A 21,144-nucleotide genomic window follows, 5' to 3' on the forward strand; every position below is an offset into this window, starting at 1 on the left:
CAACAGTGAGGTATTGTCCGCTGGGACTGACGGGGAGCTCAGCCCTGGACACAGTCCCCTCCGGGAGGGAGGAGCGGAGTCCGGCAGGGCCAAGCGCCCCATGCCCCAGAAACACGCTGCTCCCCAGAGCCCCAGGTGGCATCTCCCTGCTGCCTGGGTGCTGGTAGCCCCTGGTCCTGAGGTCCAAGGGGCTTGGGTGGCACCTCTGTGTCTGCAAGGACGTGACTCACCCCTGCTGGTGACCCCCTCATGTTGACCCCCACGCTGGAGAGCAAGGAACAAGTCAGTCCCCAAGGCCGGTGCCCTTGGCTTCACACAGACACATCATAAAACTGGCGTCTTGAAGCCTGGGAAGGAACTGGCATGTGCTAATTATAATCTGCACAGCCTGTTAACGATTGACCTCGGACTCCAGGGAGGTGAAGGCTCCTGGGGGAAGTCTTAGTGGTGCTCTGAGGCTTCTAGATATCGGGCACGGCATCGAGATAAGGAGGATGGACTCTTCTGGATGGCTCAGTGGATACCACCTTGCAGCTCCAGCAGAATGTGGACAGTTTTAAACCTCTTGGGCTCTGCTAAGGGACTGTTGGGGAGAACAAGGCAGCAAGATACCTTCTGTATGACCTTGGGCAGGTCACTGAACCACTTTGGACCTTGATTTCTCTATGTAAAGAAGACAATCATTCCTACTTAACAAGAGGTGAGAGACCTCAATAAGCTGTGTGTAAACACCTAACATGGGGACTGACACCTGGTACATGCTTAACAGTGTTAGTTCCCAGCCCAGTATGCCCTGAAAAATCCTGGAGGGCTCCCTGGAGGCAGTGGTGCCAGAACTGATGAATGAATGTGGGCAGGCAAAGAAGAACACTGAGGGGGGAAGCCACATGGGAGCCCCATGGAGCTCTGGCTCAGGAAGAGGAGGTGGGAATCGGTGGGAGGTGAGGCTGCAGAGATAGATGGAGAAGGACCTCAACTGTCCTGGGACGCATTGTGGACTTTCTCAGGTATGGGCCGTGGAGCCTTGGAGGGATTAAGTCAGAAAGGCCTTTGACTCTGAACCCTAAGTGCCCCTTTCTGCCAAAAAGAGAGGACTCTGTTCCCTCTGCCTCCTAAAGACTCAGGGCCCAGGGCTCAGGCCCCAGGAAGAAGCACGCTGGGCCTGAGCCCCTGTGGCGACATGGGTCTCCCCAGGGGTTCGGCCAGTGCAGCCCCGAGAACTCCCTTGCTCCGAAAACTCCCATTTGGAACAAACGCTGCCTTCTTTAGGCTGTTCTTCTCACAGCTGGGGTGCCATTTATTAAATGGAAGTGGGGTTCAGGTTGTTCTGTATCCTTTTATAAACCAAACCTGAAAACCATAGGAGGGCATTTTTCTTAGGTGAGAAGTAAAGCGTGCTGGGTTTTCTAGTCCGCCTTGATCCTGGTGATGCCACAGACCCAGGGTCAGCAAGATCCTGCCTGTGTGGGTCCTGTGGGTCCTGTAGGTCTGAAAGGCACGTCTTTGTATTGAGGGCCTACTGTACCCCAGGCTCAGCGCCAGGTCTTTGTTGTTTCATTTTGTTTTAAATTTAATTATTTATTTATGGCCTTTTGTTTGTTTTAAGTTTATTTATTTATTTATTTATTTTTGGCCACGTTGGGTCTTCGTTGTGGTGTGCGGGCTTTCTCTAGTTGCGGTGGCTTCTCTCTTGTTGTGGAGTGTGGGATCTAGGCTCGTGGGCTTCAGTAGTTGTGGCACGTGGGCTCAGTAGTTGTGGCTCGCGGGCTCTAGAGCGCAGACTCAGTAGTTGTGGCGCACGGGCTTAGCTGCTCTGTAGCATGTGGGATCTTCCCAGACCAGGGCTCGAACCCGTGTCCCCTGCATTGGCAGGCAGATTCTTAACCACTGCGCCACCAGGGAAGCCCAGTGCCAGGCCTCTGTATGCTTGTTGGTGCTGTTGGTATCCTCACTTTACAAACAAGGAAACTGAGGAACAGAGAGGTTAATAAACTTGCCTGGGGTCACACAGCTAGTAGATAAAGAAGCCAGATTCAGTCCCATGCTGGCCATACTTCATGGACTACGTTTTCTGTACAGCATAATGTGAAAACTGTGCTTCCTAATTCTAACTTATTTTAAAAAGTCGAATGGAACTGTGAAATCTCTTAATTTGTTATTAGAATGTATGCAGCCTTAAAGTACTTTAATTTTTTAAAAAACTACTACTACCACCTTAAAGAAATTGACATTTAAAAAATGTGCCTATGATTCCAGTGCTCTAAGAGAACGTTCTACTTTTTCCTGTGTTCCTTTCAATCTTTATCTTTTTTCACACAGTTTTTGTATAATTTGCACAGCAGGAGTTGGCAAACTGCAGCCCACAGACCAAATGCCACATGATTTTGTAAACAAGGTTTTATTGGAATACCGCCATGCTCATCATTTACATACTGTCTATGGCTGTTTTCACGCTACAACTACAGATTTGAATAGTTGTGACAGAGACCATCTGGCTTACAAAGCCTAAAATGTTTACTATCTGACCCATTCCAGAAAAAGTTTTCAACCCTTGGTCTAGAGGGCAAAGAGTTTTAATTAAAGTATAGTTGATTTACGATGTTGTGTTAGTTTCTGGTGTACAGCCAGGTGATTCATTATGCTTTTTCATATTTTTTTCCATTATAGTTTATTACACGATACTGAATAATAGTTCCCTGTGCTATACAGTAGGACTTTGTTGATTATCTATTTTATATATAGTAGTTTGTATCTGCTAATCCCAAACTCCTAATTTATCCCTCTCCCCCCTTTCCTCTTTGGTAACCATAAGTTTGTTTTTTATGTCTGTGAGTCTGTTTCTGTCTTGTAAGTTCATTTATGTCATATTTTAGAATCCTCATGTAAGTGATATCACATGCTATTTGTCTTTCTCTGTCTGACTTACTTCACTTAGTATGATAATCTCTGGGTCCATCCATGTTGCTGCAAATGGCATGATTTCATTCTTTTTTATGGCTGAGTAGTATTCCACTGTATATATGTATGTGTGTGTGTGTGTGTGTGTGTGTGTATATATATATATATATATATATATACCACATCTTCTTTATCCATTCATCTGTCGATGGACATCTAGGTTGCTTCCAAGTCTTGGCTATTATAAATAGTGTGCAGTGTGCTCTTTTTTCTCTTCAGACACAGCATTATTCCATGGTGTTAATCATCACATTTCTCAGTGTAAATGGCCCAGGATATTCCATGGGATGGATGTCATCAACTTTCCTTAACCATTTTCTTTTTGCTGGACAGTTAAGTGGCATCTTTTTTTTCTCAATATTTATCTAAAACACTTATATAGCACCTACTGGTTACCAGCACTGTTTACCAGTATAACTCACTTAATCAGATCAGTGATAAGAAGTTCATACTATTATTACTTCCATTTTACAGATGAGAAAGTGAAGTCAGAGGAGTTAAATCCACTTGGCTGAGGCCGCATTGTTTTTCAGCAGCAAAGTTAGGCCTGAATCTGCTCAGCCAGCTGGCTCTGGAGTCCACGCTCTTAGCAGCTGTTAGGAAGCGTCCTGGAAGAGGCAGGCCTTTGTGACCGTGACTGTGTGTGTGTGTGTGTGTGTGTGTGTGTGTATGTGCGCGTGCGCGCGTGGTGAGGGGAGGGTGTCCAGTGCAGTGACTCACCAGGAGTGAGCCCCACCCTGCCCAGCCCAGCCTGACCACCCAACGTCACCCAGATTTGGTTAGTCTCTGGTCCTCCTTGTTACACACCAGGCAGCTACAGCCATGTGACCACATACTTTGTTTCTTTGTGGAAAACAGCCCTGAAAAGAAGGCCAGCTGCTGATGCTGAAGAGAAAAATGAATTCTCCCGGTCAGAAAAAGACCTCTTGGGCGGGATAATACAAGGGTAGATTAGGGCTCTGCCTTGTGGCCAGGGGGGTACAGATCTTGCTCAAATGTTAAATCAGTGATAAATTTGCAAATGTTCTAGTTGGACTGAGAAAAACAACAGCAAATATGTGACATAATTGTCCAGCTAAGTGGAAATGATTAAGGAAAGTTTGTGACATCCACCCCAGGGAATATTCTGGGTCACTTACAAGGAGAAATGTAAATAACACCATGAGTCGGGTGTAGCACTAGTCAGGGGGCCTTTGGGAAGCTGATGAGACCTGCAGACCTTGCCAGGAGAGTAAGCATATACACAAGATGCTGCATGAGATTTCAGGAGGCTCAGGGAACCCTCATAGCCTAATCCAGGGGTCTTACCCATTGTCGGGGAGGGGGGCAGGTTAAAACCCCTGGTCCACAGAGACATTTTGGTTTTTTAAAATAAATTTATTTATTTTTGGCTGTGTTGGGTCTTTGTTGTTGTTGTGTGTGGGCTTTCTCTAGTTGCGGTGAGCAGGGGCTACTCTTCGCTGCAGTGCGGACTGTTGTGGCTTCTCTTGTTGCGGAGCACGGGCTCTAGGCGTGCAGGCTTCAGTAGTTGTGGCACGCGGGCTCAGTAGTCGTGGCTCGTGGGCTCAGTAGTTGTGGGTCGTGGGTTCTAGAGCACAGGCTCAGTAGTTGTGGCGCACGGGCTTAGTTGCTCCGTGGCATGTGGGATCTTCCCGGGCCAGGGCTCGAACCAGTGTCCCTTGCATTGGCAGGCGGATTCTTAATCACTGCGCCGCCAGGGAAGCCCTCACAGAGACATTCTGAAAAGTGAATTTAGTGAGTACTACCCACGGGACACTTGTGAGGTGAGCTAGTGGATACCAGAAGGTCTCAGGTCAAGAAATGCCGTATTGTAGAGACTGGGGCGGTGGGAGGGTGTTGAGAAGACTCTGAACACTGTGCCCACCTTCCAGCAGAAGGAAGGGAGCCTGAGCTGCCAGGGGACCCAAGGGCGCAGGATCTGGTCGGTCCTGTTCACCTCTCTGATCTTCAGCACCAATCACAGCATCTGGGACAGAGCAGGCGTTGCAACAAGATCTGTCATTAAATGAATGAAGCGTCTCCCAAGCTCTGGAACAGAGGGAAGTTGGGCCTGGTGTGGCTCTGGGTTAGAAGATGAGACGGGCCCCTCTCTCTGCCTGTTCACACGGGTCCCTAGAGGGCACGCCCTTCATCATCACCTGGCCTGGCGGCTGGGTGGAGTGAGAGGCACAGAGGGGGAGAAGCGAGGGTGAGCTGGATTCTTCTTGGCTGTCAGTTCCTGGAAACCCAGGTCGGGCCTCCACCGCCTGGTTGGTGCCCCATCTGGCCTGATTCATTTCGAGCCGTACACTGAGGAGCCTGGCGTCCCTGGGCCCATCGCAGTCCCGCCCAAACTGGGCATGCCTCTTAGCTAGTCCCCCATCTCAGGCACGCTCCCTGCAGAGGATTTGGCCTGGGCACCTCGTCAGTCTGACCTGCAGGGGTTCATCTCCCCCCCGCCCCCGGCCTCTGCATCAGTCGGGTATGGGATGGGACATCCTGTTCTGACTCAGAAAGGAACCCCCTTCTTTTGCCTTCCTGACTCACTTCCTCCTTTTGCTGGCCGTCTTGCAGCGTGGCATGGGCGCTGGAGCCCAGCAGACCTGGGCCTGCTCCTGACTGCGCCTCAGACTTGGGCAGGAGAGCTGGCCCCTCTGAGCCTCAGTTTCCCCATCTGTAAGGTGACGCGGTCGCCCCTGCCTTGGTGGTAATGGATGCACCACACCTGCCCAGCACCTGGCACCCAGCAGGTAACCTCATACATGGGAACTTTGGGTGACATTTTCCCCAACCCACAGGGGCCTCCTTTGGCATACAAAAGTTAAGACTTATGATGACCTTGACACTCACCCAGGGCAATCATAAGGTCACAGATGACCTGGGGTGGGGGCAGGGTAGGAGCAGGCAGAACACTCGTTACCCACCAAACAGTGTTGGCTGGGGTGCGAGGCTGGGGGCTTTGCTGGGAGGGGGCCCATGGGACGAGCTTCAAGGGCAGACACCGTGGGGAGGAATGACGGCTGCTCCCCACAGCTTATCAGATGTTTGCACATTCAGTCAGCAGTTGAGAAAAGATCCTTGGACTTGAACTCTGTTTTCTTTGTGGAAGAGCAGGTTTCCAATAAAAAGAATGCCTTGGGGTTAAACGGCACTTTACAAAGCATTTCCTAGCAGGTGATGGAAGGTTCCAGGTTGCCTGGACCCTTTTCAGTGCAACATTGTTTCCAGACAATTGGTCAGGCGCTGCCCTCCTTGCCTGTGGGTCTGTCACTGATGAGAGCACGCCACTCCCTTGCTCACAGACCCTCGCTGGTTCCCTAGTGCCCACAGAGGAAAGTCAGTGCACCGCTCTGACTCTCCTGCCTGCCTCTCCGTCACGGCGTCCTTTAACAATTCCCAAGCCCACTCTGCAGCCTGAACTTGGCGTTGCACTTTCCCAGCTTGTGCTTATGCTGGTCCAGCAGCTTGTTATGCCCTTTCCCGCTTGTCATCTTATCCAGACCCTGCTCATCCTTCCATCTCAGTCAGTGTGTCCCCTCGTCTGTGAAGCCCTCCCTGGATCCCCTAATCAGCATCATTGCTCCACTCTCTAGGCTCCGAGAGTTTCTCGTGTGCCGCTCCATTTGAGCATGTAAGAGCCTCAGAGTCTGCGGTCACGCAGACCGTGTTTATAACCCGCAGCCTGCGCCTGGCTCTGCGCTGTGTACATCTGGATGTTAAAGCCGACTGGTCTTGGATTTGATTCCTTATCTCCTAACTAGTAGCTCTGGGACCTTGGGCAGAGCAGGAAACTGCTCCATCTCAGTGCCCTCGTCTGTAAAATGGGAATGAGTATTAAGACCTGCCTCTCACTGGCTCTCCCCTGTCATTTTTGTGTCTTGAATTCTTTTTGTCACTCTTAATGTTAACCTAAATCTATGTCTCTGCTCTCTCTCTCTGTAATTGTCCGTAATGTAAAACAGAAATATTGTCATAATTTTTGGATATTTTATGTTCTTCTTAATATTTAAGAACATTTAAATTATTTTGTCAAAAAAAAAAAAGACCTGCCTCTCAAGTATAAAAAATATTTTTATTGTTAACTCAGCAAATGCTGTTTAATTGAATTGAGTAACTTCTCACGGGGGTGGGTCTGTTTCTCACAGGAATGGGTACTTAAACTAGGTCTGTTTGAATGGCCCTCTTAGTTTGGAGATTTTGATTGTTTCTTTTACAAAAAAAGTTTTATTGAGATATAATTCACAGTATACAATTTAAATGGGTGCATTTAAAGTGTACGATTCCACGCCTTTTAGTATATTCACAGAGTTGTAAAAACATCACCCCAGTCATTTTTAGAGCAGTTTTACTACCCCACCCCAAACCTGCACAATCCCCGGTCCACCCATGCACCCACCCCAGCCCTGGGCACCCACCCATTTCCCTTCTGTCTCTACAGACCTGCCTGTTCTACACATTTCGTATAAGTGGAACCATACAATATGTGGCCCTTTGTGATTGGCTTCTTTCATTTAGCATCATGTTTTCAAGGTTCTTACATGTTGTAACCGCATCACTACTTCATTCCTTTTTATTGCTGAGTAATATTCCATGGTATGGATGTAACATATTTTATTTATCCGTTCATAAGTTGACAGACATTTGGGTTGTTTCCACTTTTTCGGCTCTCATGAACATTTGTGTATAAGTTTTTGTGTGGACATATGTTTTCATTTCTCTTGGAATATACCTAGGATTGGAATCGCTGGATCATGTGGTAACTCTGTGTTTAATCATTTGAGGAGCTGCCAGGCTGCTTTTCAAAGTGCCTATACTTTTTATATTCTCACCAGCAGCATAAGAGCGTTCCACTTTCTCCACATCTTCACCGATACTTTGTTATTGTCTGTTGTTTTGATTATAGCCATCCTTATGGATGTGAAGTGGCATCTCCTTTTGGTTTTAATTTGCATTTCCCTGATGGCTAATGACGTTGAGCATCTTTTCATGTGCTTATTGGCTATTCGTAGGTACGTTGTCTTTGAAGAAATGTCTATTCAGATCTTCTGCCAATTTTATAATTGGGTTTTTGTCTTTCTAGATATAAGTCCCTTAGTGGGTAAATGATTTGCAAAATTTTCTTCCATTCTGTGGGTTGTTGTTTCGCTTTCTTGATGGTGTCCTTTGAAACACAAAAGTTTTTAATTTTGATAAAGTCCAGTTTATCCTTTTTTTTTTCTTTTGTTGCTTGTGCTTTTGGTGTCACATCTAAGAAATCAGTGCCTAATCCAAGGTCAGGAACATTTACGCCTATGTTTTCTTCTATGAGTTTTATAGTTTTGGCTCTTACAATTTGGCCTTTGATCTATTTTGAGTTAATTTTTGTATATAGTGTGAGGTAGTGGTCCAAGTTCATTATTTTGCATGTGGATATCCAGTTGTCCCAGCACCATTTGTTAAAAAGACTATTCTTTTCCCATTAAATTGTCTTGGCACGCTTGTTGAAAATTAATTGTCTATAAATATGAGAGTTGATTGTTTCTTTTTTTTTTAATTATTAGCACCTTTAATTATTATTTATTTATTTATTATTATTTTTGGCTGTGTTGGGTCTTCGTTTCTGTGCGAGGGCTTCCTCTAGTTGCGGCAAGTGGGGGCCACTCCTCATTGCGGTGCACGGGCCTCTCACTATTGTGGCCTCTCTTGTTGTGGAGCACAGGCTCCAGACGCGCAGGCTCAGTAGTTGTGGCTCACGGGCCTAGTTGCTCCGCGGCATGTGGGATCCTCCCAGACCAGGGCTCGAACCCGTGTCCCCCGCATTAGCAGGCAGATTCTCAACCACTGCGCCACCAGGGAAGCCCCCAATTGTTTCTTATCTGTGGGTTATTTTGAAGAAATGTAATGCTTTCCTTCAGAGGCAGAGATGTTTTTATACCAAGATGAGTCCTGGCCAGAGCTCTGCCACTGAGCTGCTGCAAGATCTTGGGTGGGTCTCTAGCCTTCTCCAAGCCTCAGTCTCCCCATCTGTAAAATGGCACAGCTAGATAAGAGGATTCCTGAGAAGCGGTCCAATTGTTTTTGTTGTTGTTGTTTGTTTGTTTTTGTCCAAGTTGCGCGGCATGTGGGATCTTAGTTCCCCGACCAGGGGTCAAACCCGAGCCCCCTGCAGTGGAAGCACAGAGTCTTAACCACTGGACCGCTGGGGAAGTCCTGGTCCAATTGTTACATGCGGAAATGTAGGGAGGTTTCCGCGGTACTTTTCACTGGCTCCTGGGGGTGTCCCATGAGGCCTAGCCCTGCAGCCTGAGACCTGGAGCCAATCTGAAACCTGTGGGCAGTTTCAGGAACTCCCTACCCTGGCCTGGCCCCAGGGGAGCCAGCCCTGCTTTTCCAAGAATGTTAGTGCTGTGCTCACTTAGTAAGCAGCACCGCCATCCTCTTCCATGCTGGCTGTGGTCCAGGCCTGGGTATACAGAGCAGGTGAGACACAGCCTCTGCCCTTGAGAGCAACAGTCTAATGGGAAGACAGACAGACACGTCAGCAACAATCGTGGAGCCGAGTGGCGTGTCCTGGTTGGCACTGTGTCCCAAGGGCTGCAGGTGCAGGGAGAGGGGGGCAGATGGCAAAACTCGGCTTTGCTGGTAGGGCCACAGGCCTGGCCCAAATGTGAACGCTTGCTCTGGGCAGTATCTGAAGAACGGTCGGGTGAGCTGTGTAGTGTATTTCACAGCTCTTCCATGTGCCGTCCAGCAGCAGCTCCTTCTTAACTCGCATTTAACCAGCGCTAATGCACTGACCAGGCGACTACTGACCTCTTGTCTCCAGGCAAGGCGCTGTGGTTAAGGAAAAGGCTCTGGAGCCAAGCTGCCCGAGTTTCAATCCCTGCTTTGCATGCTTTGGGGAAAGTTATTTAACATGTCTGTGCTTTGCTTCCTTATCTTCTAATATGGGGTTTTATATTAGCACCTACCCGGTAGCCTATTTGTTTCTAAAGCACTATAAAGTGCTTTAGGAACATGGCCTGGCACAAGGAGCCAGCTCTTATTAAGTTCTCTGGTTATTACAGGTTGGAATTGTAGCTTGGAACAGTGTAGCACTGACCCCAGTATGTTAGGCCCGCTACACAGTCGGTTATTATAGCCCATGGCTATTACACGGTGTGACATGGTAACATGGTACAATTAGCCTATAGGTTGCCTGAGGATCATTACAGTTCTGTGCCTTTGAATAAAGCAGAGCTTCTCGGCAGTGTATACGTCCCTTCCTAACAGCTGCTCTGTTAAAAAAAAAAAAAAGCCCGGAGGTGAATCGGTTGTGCCCCTTCCCTTCAAAACAATCTTCCCATTTAAAGCTCTGCCATCTCAGAGAGGAGGCAAGTCAGGCAGAAATTTTTGCTCTTATTTGACCAAAGAGGCTGGTGTTTGGAGCTGGTTAGTGGCAGATCCTGCACTGGACCCCATGCTCCCTAATTCCATTTTGGGGCCTGCTCTGCCCCCAACCCATGGCCTGAAGGAAGACTCTGCTTTGGGGATTAACAGAGTCTGTGCTGAAGTCTACCCTTCCCCCATCCCTGCCCTTCCCAAGTTTCCCTGAACCTTCAGCTTGTGTATATTGAGGACCAAATAAGGCTGGTAAGATGCTCCTTCTGGCTCCACACGTATTCCTTTTAATAAAAAAGACCAGGGAGTTCCCTGGTGGTCCAGTGTTTAGGACTCGGCGCTTTCATTGCCGGGACCTGGGTTCAATCCCTGGTCGGGGAACTAAGATCCCGCAAGCCACGGGGCATGGCCAAAAATAAATAAATTAATCAATTAATTAAATTTAAAAAAAAGACCAGAACTAACAATTATCAAGTACTTACTAAATGCCAATGGGGGTAAATATTATTCTTTATATTTTCCAGATTTATCTATCCGCCCATGAACATTTGTGAGCACCTACTATGTGTCAGTATCTGTCTCAGGTACCTTGATCAAGATAGCAGTGATCAAGATGGGCAGTTCACATTCAAATGCGAACAGCAGGCTGAGTTCAGTGGTGCTGGACTCCTGACTCAGAAGTTGTTGATTTCCGTCCTGGATGCTGGGAGACCCCATGGCAGCCACACGAGTTGTTGAGCAGACATCCAGGTCCCTACTGAACCAGGGACCCACAGGAGCATGGATAAGGGCCCCATGGCACCGCTCTTTGGGAGCTCTGAGAGCCCCACGCACACGTGAGGGACTCCATTTGTTTATCTGCTTTTACACACTCTTGGCTGTTGGTTCAAGGAGTCAGCTGGCAGCGCCCTCGGAACTGGAGCAGGTTCCTGTTGGCTGAGTGTCCCCGCATCACTCAACTCCTCACTCCCTTAGCCTCCAGCCTACCGGGCCCGCACTGAGCACGGTGGCCTTAAAGGAGGAGGTGCTTGGGAAGTGCTGAGCGCAGTCTGGAGCTTAGTAACTTGTCCTAAAGTACAAACGCAAAAGGCAATCAGGTGGTTCGCCGTGTGGGACTGCAAATTAAAACCACAGTGAGATTTCATTACCCACTGGTTAAAAGGGCTAAGATTAAAAAGACTGATCATCGCGGGCCGTGTGGGAACGGGAACTCTCATGCACTGCTGGTGGGAATGAAAAGTGGTGTGGCTGCTTTGGAAGATAGTGTGGCAGTTTCTTAAAAATGTGAACATAGGGCTTCCCTGGTGGCGCAGTGGTTGAGAGTCTGCCTGCCAATGCAGGGGACACGGGTTCGAGCCCTGGTCTGGGAAGATCCCACATGCCGCGGAGCGGCTGGGCCTGTAGCCACAACTACTGAGCCTGCGCGTCTGGAGCCTGTGCTCCGCAACAAGGGAGGCCGCGACAGTGAGAGGCCCGCGCACCGCGATGAAGAGTGGCCCCCGCTCACCGCAGCTAGAGAAAGCCCTCGCACAGAAACGAAGACCCAACACAGCCAAATAAATAAATAAAATTAAAAAAAAAAAAAATGTAAACATACACCTACCATCTGATCCAGGCACTCCACTCTTAGGTATTTTTATTTTTTTTATTTTCTGGTTTTTTTGGCTGCGTTGGGTCTTCGTTGCTGCACATGGGCTTTCTCTAGTTGAGGCGAGCGGGGGCTGCTCTTTGTTGCGGTGCACGGGCTTCTCACTGCGGTGGCTTCTCTTGTTGCAGAGCATAGGCTCTAGGCGCGCGGGCTTCAGTAGTTGTGGCACACGGGCTTACTTGCTCCGCGGCATGTGGGATTTTCCCGGACCAGGGATCGAACCCGTGTCCCCTGCATTGGCAGGCAGATTCTTAACCACTGTGCCAGCAGGGAAGTCCCACTCCTAGGTATTTTTGCAAGAGAAATGAAAGTGTATGTCTATACACAAGTGTTCAGAGCAGCTTTATTTGTAATAGCCAAAAATTGTCCATCAGCGGGTCTCCGCATGCTACGGAATTTTACTCAGCAATGGAAAGCAATGGACCATTGATACAGGCAACAACATGGATGAATCTCAAACTAATTATGCTGAGTGAAAGAAGCCAGGACCACACCACTCGCCCCTATATATATATATATATATATATATATAAAATTACATTTACGTAAAAATCTCCAGAAAATGCAAACTAACCTCTAGAGACAGTAAGCACATCAGTGGTTGACTGGGTCAGGGTGTGGGCAGGAGGGAAGGATTAGAAATGGAATCAGGAAACTTTTGGGGTAATGGGTGTGTTCATTATCTTGATTGGGGTGATGGTTTTGTAGGTATATATGTTAAAGCTTGTCGAACTCTACAGTTGAAATGTGTTTATTGTTTATCAATTTTACCCCCAAATAAACCTGTTAGAAACAAAGGCCACCCCATCTCCAATTAATCAGTAAGATGAATCTGACCCTGCCCTCCTTCAGAGAACTTGTTTGTGTCAACAGATATGCACAGCAAAGCATGAACCGTGAGGTCAAACTTCTGGGTTCCGTCTTGGATTCGTGGCTACTCACCTTGCCTCCCTAAACTCCAGTTTTCTCACTGTGGGATGGAACTGATAGTAGTACCTTCCTCCTGGGGTTGTTGGATGGAGAACATGGGAAAATTCAGAGTGCTTAGTAAACAGATAGTAAGTGGTAACATGCACAGGGTCCTGTGGGGTCCCAAGGAAGGGAGGAGCTTTTACTGTCGGGGGAAGGAAGCTGGAAAGGTTTCCCCTCTGAGTGAACTGAATCTTGAAAGAACAAGGAAGAGTCTGCTAGAAGGAGGTGTGTATTGGGGTAGGGGAGGCTCGCCAGGCAGAACTAAGCCAGGGAGGCAGCACTCAGACTCTAAGCTTCTAGAAACTTCAGCAGTGTGGTACAGCTGGCGTGCAGGGACCAGGGGCACCCTGGTGAGTCAGGGCTGTAGGTTAGGTGGGAGGCTCATCCTTGAGGGTCCCTGAGGATTCCCCTTCATCCTCCAGGCCAGGGTTTCTCAAATTGGGATATGAGGAGGATTTCTCCGGAGACCATGAGTTCTTTTTTTTTGGCTGCACGGAGCGGCATGTGGGATCCTAGTTCCTGGACGAGGGATCGAACCCGTGCCCCTTGCAATGGAAGTGCGGAGTCTTAACCACTGGACCTCCCGGGGAGCCCCAAGACCATGAGTTCTATGAGAAGTTTTGGAATTTTTATCTAATAAAGACAAACAAAAAAATAAAAACCCTATATCTTGATGCAATGCTTTTGAATACAAAGACGTTTTCATCTAGTAGAAAGCGCTCATTTCTGAAGTCCTTCTTGATAAGAGTGGTTCTGAAAGTATATTATTGTGCAGCCATAATTTTCTTTTCTTTTTTCTTTTTCTTTTTTCTTTTCACAGCCATATTTTCTTTAATTGAAGTATAGTAGATGTACAATGTTGGGTTAGTCTCTGCTGTACAGCAAAGTGATTCAGTTATATATGTACATTTTTTAATATTCTTTTCCATTATGGTTTATCTCGGGGTATAGAATATAGTTCCCTGTGCTATACAGTAGGGCCTTGTTGTTTATCCATTCTATATATAATAGTTTGCATCTGCTAACCCCAAACTCCCTTGGCCACCCTCCCTTCCTTGGCAACCGCAAGTCTGTTCTCTATGTCTGTAAGTCTGTTTTTGTTTCGTAGATAGGTTCATTTGTGTTATATTTTATATTCCACATATAAGTGATATCATGTGATATTTGTCTTTTTCTGTCTGACATCACTTAGTATGATAATCTCTAGGTCCATCCATGTTGCTGCAAATGGCATTATTTCATTCTTTTTCATGGCTGAGTAATATTCCATTGCATATATAGATATACATATAGATATATGTACCACATCTTCTTTATCCATTCATCTGTCAAAGTACATTTACGTCTGTCCATGTGTTATTCAGGTTTGAGGGCCACAGGAGGTGTGTGTGTTCATTACGGTTGAACCCGCTCCCTTGGGCTGTGGTGCAGACAGTCCAGGGAGGGGGCACTGGTTCCATGGGAGATGTTCAGGAAGGTAAGGCAGGTCTGGTGGGTTCAGGGGTGACTGTTGGAATCACCCCTCTGCAGGGAAGATTCCTACCTGAGGAGAAGGTATGAGGCACTGGGGGCCTGGCATGGGCCCCTGATTCCCAGGGCCAATAAGAGAGAGGCCTGGGGAGGAGGTGTGAGGACATCTGTCACTGCCATGCTGTCACGGAAGAGGCTGCCTTGGGTCACTGGAGAAGGGAGGGGAGGGAAGGCGCAGGGACAAGGGGCCAACATCCCATCCTGGAAGCTCCACCCCCTTGTCCAGATCTTCTTCAGGGAGGGGCTTTGGAGGCTGGAGCAGGACCTGGGATGGGCCTTGCCACACGGCAGATGGAACCCTCTCTGGTGGGACAGGACCTTGGAGATTTCATCTACAGGGTACTTGGGAGTGCGGCGGGTGCTTTCACTGCCAAGGCATGGGGTTGGGCCACGACCCACAGTGTGAAAAACCAAAACCGACCTAAAGCTCCCGTTTCCGAATCAGAGGTAGGCTGGGCAGCGTTGATTGGTCTGCCCAGACTCACGCCTGCGGCCCGCAGCACTCGGTGTCCCACCCAGGCCTGGACTAGTCTGATGCCTTGCCCACTGCTGCTCTCTGACCCGCAGCTGACGGCCAGTCCCTGCCTCCCCGGCCTCTGATCGCCCCTGGCCACACTGCCAGCAGCCGGCTGGGACTACGACGTGGCCAGGGCTACTGGTAGGATGCTTCTCAGAACCCCCTCAGGGAGCCCTCCGCTTCGCGCCCTCTAATTGGCTGCCCTCCCAGCAGCCTGAGCCAATCACAGCTGGCCCGAGGAGCCAAGGCCCCGCACCTGGGAGCCACTTGCCTTGCCCAAGGGATGCCCCTGTCCTCTCTGGGAGGTCGGGCCTTCTGTACCCCATTCTCTTATAGTTGCACTTTGCATTCTCTCCCCCTCCCAGACATCCATATTTGACTGTGCTTTGCAAGGCCAGCGTTTCCCGGGTAGAAATCCTAGCGTCCTCCACACTGTGCCTTTTGACGGAGAGCTTGGCTTTAGTTAATTTCAGAGTGGGAAATGTTGTTTTATCGTCAGCTATCTGGGAAAGGAGGTGGGCCAGAGCACGGTGGGCTTTCACTACCAAATACCATGTGTCAGTGATGGCAAAGCTGGTTGAGAATTCCTCTCAGAGCGCTTGTCTTGAAAGCAGTCCCCTTTGTGGGGACTCTTGGCCTGTCCCCTTTGTGGCTAGAGTTGTAAAGTGGACCCCAGAACCCTGTTACTAAGCGGGGTTTCTTGTATGAACATTTACAAGCCCATGGACAGAGGGTGGGTTGTGGTGCCCTGTAGTTTGTATGGCTTTGGTTCAGTCCCTTAATCCCTCCAAGCCTGTGGTTATCTCTGACCGGATAAAGCCCAGTAATTGTTCCCAACTCCAGGTCCAGCAACCCTGGAGGGCTGTTGTAAGATTAAATAAGATGGTGTGAGAGTTCCTGGTCCAATGACCGATTAAGATGCTACGGAGGGTGCCGGTCCCTGCTTCTTACACACTTCGCTCTCAACATCACCTTTTGTGAATGCCAGATAAGAGAGCGTGGCCCAGGACCATCCTGGTGCTCTGAACGATGCTCTGAGCTGTGGCTTCTCCGTAACACTATCTGCAATAAGTAAACAAAAAGGAGTTCCCAGGATCCACTTGGAATAGGCTTTGGGATTAAAAGCAGCTGCCCGCTTGGTTCCTGAAATCCCATCTGTGTATGGGAGAGCAGTGGGAATGAGTAAGGGTGGAAACTGTGTGTGGCAGAGCAGGAATGAGTCACAGGAAAGGCGAGCGTGTCACGGGAAAGGGAGTGTGCCCCGTGCCGGGGCGCTGTGTCCGTCTGTGGTGTGGGCCCCCGGCCAGGTTGGAGGGGCAAGCACGCTTGCCTGTAGGGCCTGCCGTGGAAGCTGGGGTTTACTTGGGTCTGGATCCTGAAGGTTCTGAGTTCTAGAGCAAAATGCCAGGGGGCGGCTGGGTTGGCAGAGGGCCAGGGTGTCTGAACACTGTAGGACTGAGGCGGCCCAGCCGCCGGGGCCTCAGTTTATTAAATTCAATTCTAGATTCTTGAGCAGAGCCCCAGGTTTACACCCTGCAGTCACCCTCCTGGAGCTTAGATGCTCATGGAAGACGACCCACAGGAGGCGTGGACGGCTCTTAGTGGGTTCTGGGGGGTACAGGCGGGGGCGTGGAAGCCGGGTAGCACCGTGGTGTTTAAGAACAAAGGCTCTGGACTCAGGCCATCCTGTGTTCCAGTTCTGCCCCCGATACTTAACATCCGTCTGACTCTGGGCAGTGTTCTTAGTATCATTGATCCTCAGTTTTCTCAGCCATAAAATAGGGATAAGTGTCTCATTGGTCTTTGTAGGATAAATGAGTTAATAGCTGTAAGCCCTTTATCACGGAGTCAGGCACGTACAGAATGCAAGATACACGTGGGCTGTTAGAATTATTATTGTTCATCGTGGATCCACCACTTTCTGGCAGGCTATTCGCTTTACTGGGTCTCAGTTTCCATCCTCATAAAATGGTACTAATAATGTCAGCCACATAATAGTCACTCTTTGAACCTGACTTTGCCCCTCTCTTTGCTTGGGAGGGGTTTGGTGTCGTGTTTTAGGGGCATTCCCTAATGGGGTTTGGTTAGGTCTTAAGCAGGGTTCTTGGAGTGTCTAGATCATTGAATGGCACGCGGTATTAGAGTGTTTGCACATTCCCAGAGAATGTTTTACGTTGCCTTTATGGTGTTGGAGGGGCTGGAGCAGGGAGCTGTCCCAACCTGGTCCTTATGGGGTGTCTGCCTCTCACCACTGGCACCACAGAGCCCAGTTGGGGCCTCCATCCTGCAGCCTCAGCTTCCCAGGCCCAGGAGGGGGAAGGGAGAGGACGGAGGGCTCTAATCCCACTGCCCCCAGGACACAGGGTTCTGAGCCCTGATTTGTTTCCCGTGCACTGCCCCTCAAGGCCAACCCGGCAAATGGTCAGTGTCAGTGCCAGTAACTTGTCCTTTGTCCTGCAAGGCTGGTCCCTCCCAGACCGAGTTGCAGCTTGGCCCATTGCTCAGGCAGCCCGGAATCAGGGCAAAGGGAGCTGGTGTCCTTCTCCATCTACAGATGGGCAGCCTTCGCAGGCCTGGGCTGGGAGACCTTCCTTGCGGTCCCCTGGGTCACAGGAGGGTTGACCCCTGCGGGCTGCGTCGCTCAGGTTCCCCTGTGCTGGCCCAGGGATTTCGCCCACACAGCCTTTCCGCCTGGGCTGGGGTGACGCCTCCCTTGGGGCTCCGGTTCCCGCGGCTCAGAGGCTCCCAGCGCGGGTCTGGTATCACCACCTCCTGCTTTGCCCCCTCCAGCCGAGGTGTGGAAGTAGCCAATCTCTGGGTTCCCTTTTGTCTCCTGGCAGCTTCTCAGCTCCTTCACCCCCAGGGAGCCGGGTCCCTCTGGTTCACAGCTGGACTCAGATTGGATTCACTCTGCCTGGTTGAACCCTGTCCAATCAGAGTCACGGTCTTTGGGCTTTGGAATCTGACAGAACAAAGTTCAAATCTCAGTGCTGCCCTGACGGCTCTGTGCCCTGGACACTCCAGCCTCAGTGTTCTTGTCTGCGGTTGCGGAAGGTGACGGCAGCGCTGCCCACTGAGCGCTGGTCCTGAACAGGTGCCCGATGAACCCCCCAGTATTCTAAGAGGAAGGTGCTGGTCGGTGTTGGGGGGAGGAAGTTCTTCTGAGGTCCCTCTGCTAATCAGCCGAAGCTCTCCGCCTGAGAGGATGCCCCGCTGCCCTACCTCTGCCCGCTCCTGTGTGACCGACCCTCAGGGACCAAATGGATGACTTACAGACAAGCGCTTAGCACGGACGTAGGCCTTTCATCATGGTGGAAATGGCAGCACCCTTTTCTCTTCCCTGGTTGGCTTTTTTTTTTTCCAAGTCTACATCACGTTTTCCAACCCCCTCCATCCAACCGCACACTGCTTTATGGCCCTTCTGCCTGCTTATTCACCCTGAGGCTTCCTTGTGACTCTAACTAAGCTCTCCCCTCTTGACTCGATGGCTCAGGCCTGGAGCTCAGTTTCTGGAACCTTCTTGGCCTCCCCTGAAGTACAGCCCCACAGTCCATTTCTGGGAGAGCTGTGTCCCGTGTCACCTACTGTGGACGCGTCGGTCTCACAGGCTGGTGCCTTTTCTCCCTGGGTCCATCTGAACACATGCTCTTTCTTGAGTCCGCTTCTCTGCTCCCTCATCTGCCCTGCCCTGGCTTGTCTGTCATCAAGGAAAAAAGATCATTTCTCTTCTGGGTGTCATCTGTGATAACCACACGGGACGCTGAAAACCAAGGCTGCTTCCTTTCTAACCATCTCCTCCAGCAGACCAGTGCCGGCCTGAACCAGAAAGGGCCTGCATCCTGTCTCTGGTTCCTCAGGGACAGCCCAGAGGCGCCCCTGGAGCCCCACTCCCTTGTGCCTGCAGCAGCACCCCAGGGCTGCTACCCAAGAAGAGACTTGGAAATGGAAACAGCTTTTTAAAAAATGCCTGAGCACGTTTTTTTTTTTTTTTTTGCCAAAATGTTTGGAAAATGCATAGTTCCATTTTTTTAAAAATCTTGTGTCCACTCAACCAATCCAAGAAGGACAAACTCATGGACGGTGAGAATTCCCCCCTCCCTCCCAGAGAGGCGTGCCTGCCATGCTCGCTCCTGCAGCCTTCCCGCCTGGTCCTTGGCCTCGCGCAGCTGCCTGTGTCTGCAGGGACCCCCTCCCCCCACCCCGCTTCCACCCACCCCCTTGGCAAGGGCTTCCCTTCTGCATCCTCCCCAGCCAGGGTGACTCGCCTGAACCTCAGAATCAATGTTGTCACCCCCACCTGAACCCATGTTGGCTCCCAATTGCCCCCAGGGACCAGCCCAGCCTCCTGGACATGGCTCTGGGGCTCTGATCTGACCCTTGCTTCCTTCATTGCCTCCCCCCATCCTCAAGCTCCAGCCTCCCCATCCCCCAGTGTGTCGAGAGCCTCCCCAGTATCCCTGCAGTGCCTTCCACTCAGCTGGTGCTCCCCTCTCTCAAAGCTCACTTTGGCCCCCTCGCTGGACACGGAGCCCCATGGGCCAGAGCCTTACCTGGTTCGTCTCTGAATCCTGAGCACCCAGCAGCTGTTAAGATGCACAGATGCATTAGCCTATGGCTAGTAACCCCCATTCCTACTCTGCACCCACCTTTGGGATGGTGTGAGAGCCGCCGTCTGGATGCAGGTTTCTAAAGAAGGAGAGCCCTCCACCTGACCCCAGAGGAATTTGGGGTAAAAAAAGAACTGCTTCCAAGTATGGAATGTGTTCCAGGTGCTGGGTAGGAGGTTTTTTCATTAACCAAATCTAGATGTTGTCCCCATGCTATGGTCTGAATATTTATGTCCCCTCAGAATTCACATGTTGGAATCCTAACCCCCAATGTGATGGTGTCAGGACTTAGGGCATCTGGGAGGTGATTCTAATCCTGTTCTAACATGAGGGTGGAGCACTCATGAATGGGATTAGTGCCCTTATAAAAGAGACCCCACAGGGCTCCCTAACCCCTTCTTCCGTGTGAAGATACAATGAAAAGTCTGCAACCAGGTCTCCCCTGACTGTGCTGGCACCCTGATCTCGGACTTCCAGCCTCCAGAACTGTGAAAAGTAAAGTTCTGCTGTCTATAAGCCACCTGGTCTGTGATATTTTATTATAGCATCCCAAACGGACTAGACCCCATTTCCAGGTGAGGAGATGGGGACTCAGAGAAGCTAAGTGACTGGCCAGATGTCACACAGCTAGTGAATAGCGGGTCCAAGACCACCAGGACCAATTATAATTCCTTCTGGCCTCAACATCTGTCCAATCCCAGGACACATGCCTGTGGGTCACTTAGCCAGCTCAGTTTGCCTGCTGGCCGCTGTGGCTCCCTGCAGCTGCTGGTTACAGCCTTGGAGCATCTACAACTGAAGCTGGCAAACTGTGGCCCATAGGCCACATTTGGCTAGTAGTCTGTTTTGGTGCAGTGAATGTGAAATGGGTTTTACATTTTTTAAGGGCTGTAAAATCAAAGAAGAATATGCAACAGAGACTGTATATGGCCTGCAGAGTATAAAGAGTTACTACCTAACCCTTTACAAAAAAAGTGGGCCCCTCACTGTATAAAAGGTCCCCAGGACCACCTCCTTTGGAGTTTCCATGTGGCCCTGGGAGGCTACTCAGCTTGGCCTGCCTTAGAGGGGCCGCGACGCTGGAAGGGGTGCTCTGAACTGGCTGAGAAGGGGGGTCCGTGGGGAGAGAAGGGGACCAGGGCCCAGACCAGGCTGACAGTCTGAGGGCGGAGGCTGGTGCATTGGCCCCAGCTGGCGTGGCTCACAGAGATCTCAGTAATATGGACCCTTCCAACCCACAACCTCAAAGACCCTCAGAGACCCTCTTTTCAACACTCACAGTGTGCAGATGGGGAAACTGAGGCCCAGAGAGGCAGAGGCGTGCTCAGGGCAAATGTGCAGATTCCAAGCCTTGGGCTCTTTCTCCTACTTTCCCTGTCACATTTTGGAAGGCTTCCCACCCTGCTCAGCCCAGTACTATGGGTCATTTCCTTGGCTTATTTGTTCCTTCAGTGGACATTAATGAAGGGCTGGTAACTTGACTCTCCAGCACCGGGGTGCAGAGGTGGAAAGGCAGCAGGAGAGGAGGTGGCCTGCCCAGAAAATATAGTTGG

General features: G+C 50.0%; 1 protein-coding gene across 7 annotated transcripts in view; it reads left to right on the forward strand.

The window, feature by feature from the left end:
• Positions 1 to 21,144, forward strand: part of SYNE3 (spectrin repeat containing nuclear envelope family member 3) — an 89,821-nt gene that overhangs the window by 13,397 nt on the left and 55,280 nt on the right. For 3 of the 7 annotated variants that reach the window (XM_082384488.1, XM_082384490.1, XM_082384489.1), the window contains 2 exons: positions 5,533 to 5,708; positions 10,842 to 11,153. The exons of 2 other annotated variants lie outside the window; for them this stretch is intronic. In XM_082384488.1, coding sequence (XP_082240614.1) covers positions 11,018 to 11,153 — 136 coding nt within the window. In that variant the 5' untranslated portion in view covers positions 5,533 to 5,708; positions 10,842 to 11,017. The remainder of the gene's footprint in view (positions 1 to 5,532; positions 5,709 to 10,841; positions 11,154 to 21,144) is intronic. 2 more of the 7 variants (XM_082384492.1, XM_082384491.1) reach the window with 2 other exon arrangements.

This window comes from Balaenoptera borealis (assembly GCF_965194805.1).
Source record: "Balaenoptera borealis genome assembly, chromosome: 3".
Lineage (NCBI taxonomy): Eukaryota > Metazoa > Chordata > Mammalia > Artiodactyla > Balaenopteridae > Balaenoptera > Balaenoptera borealis.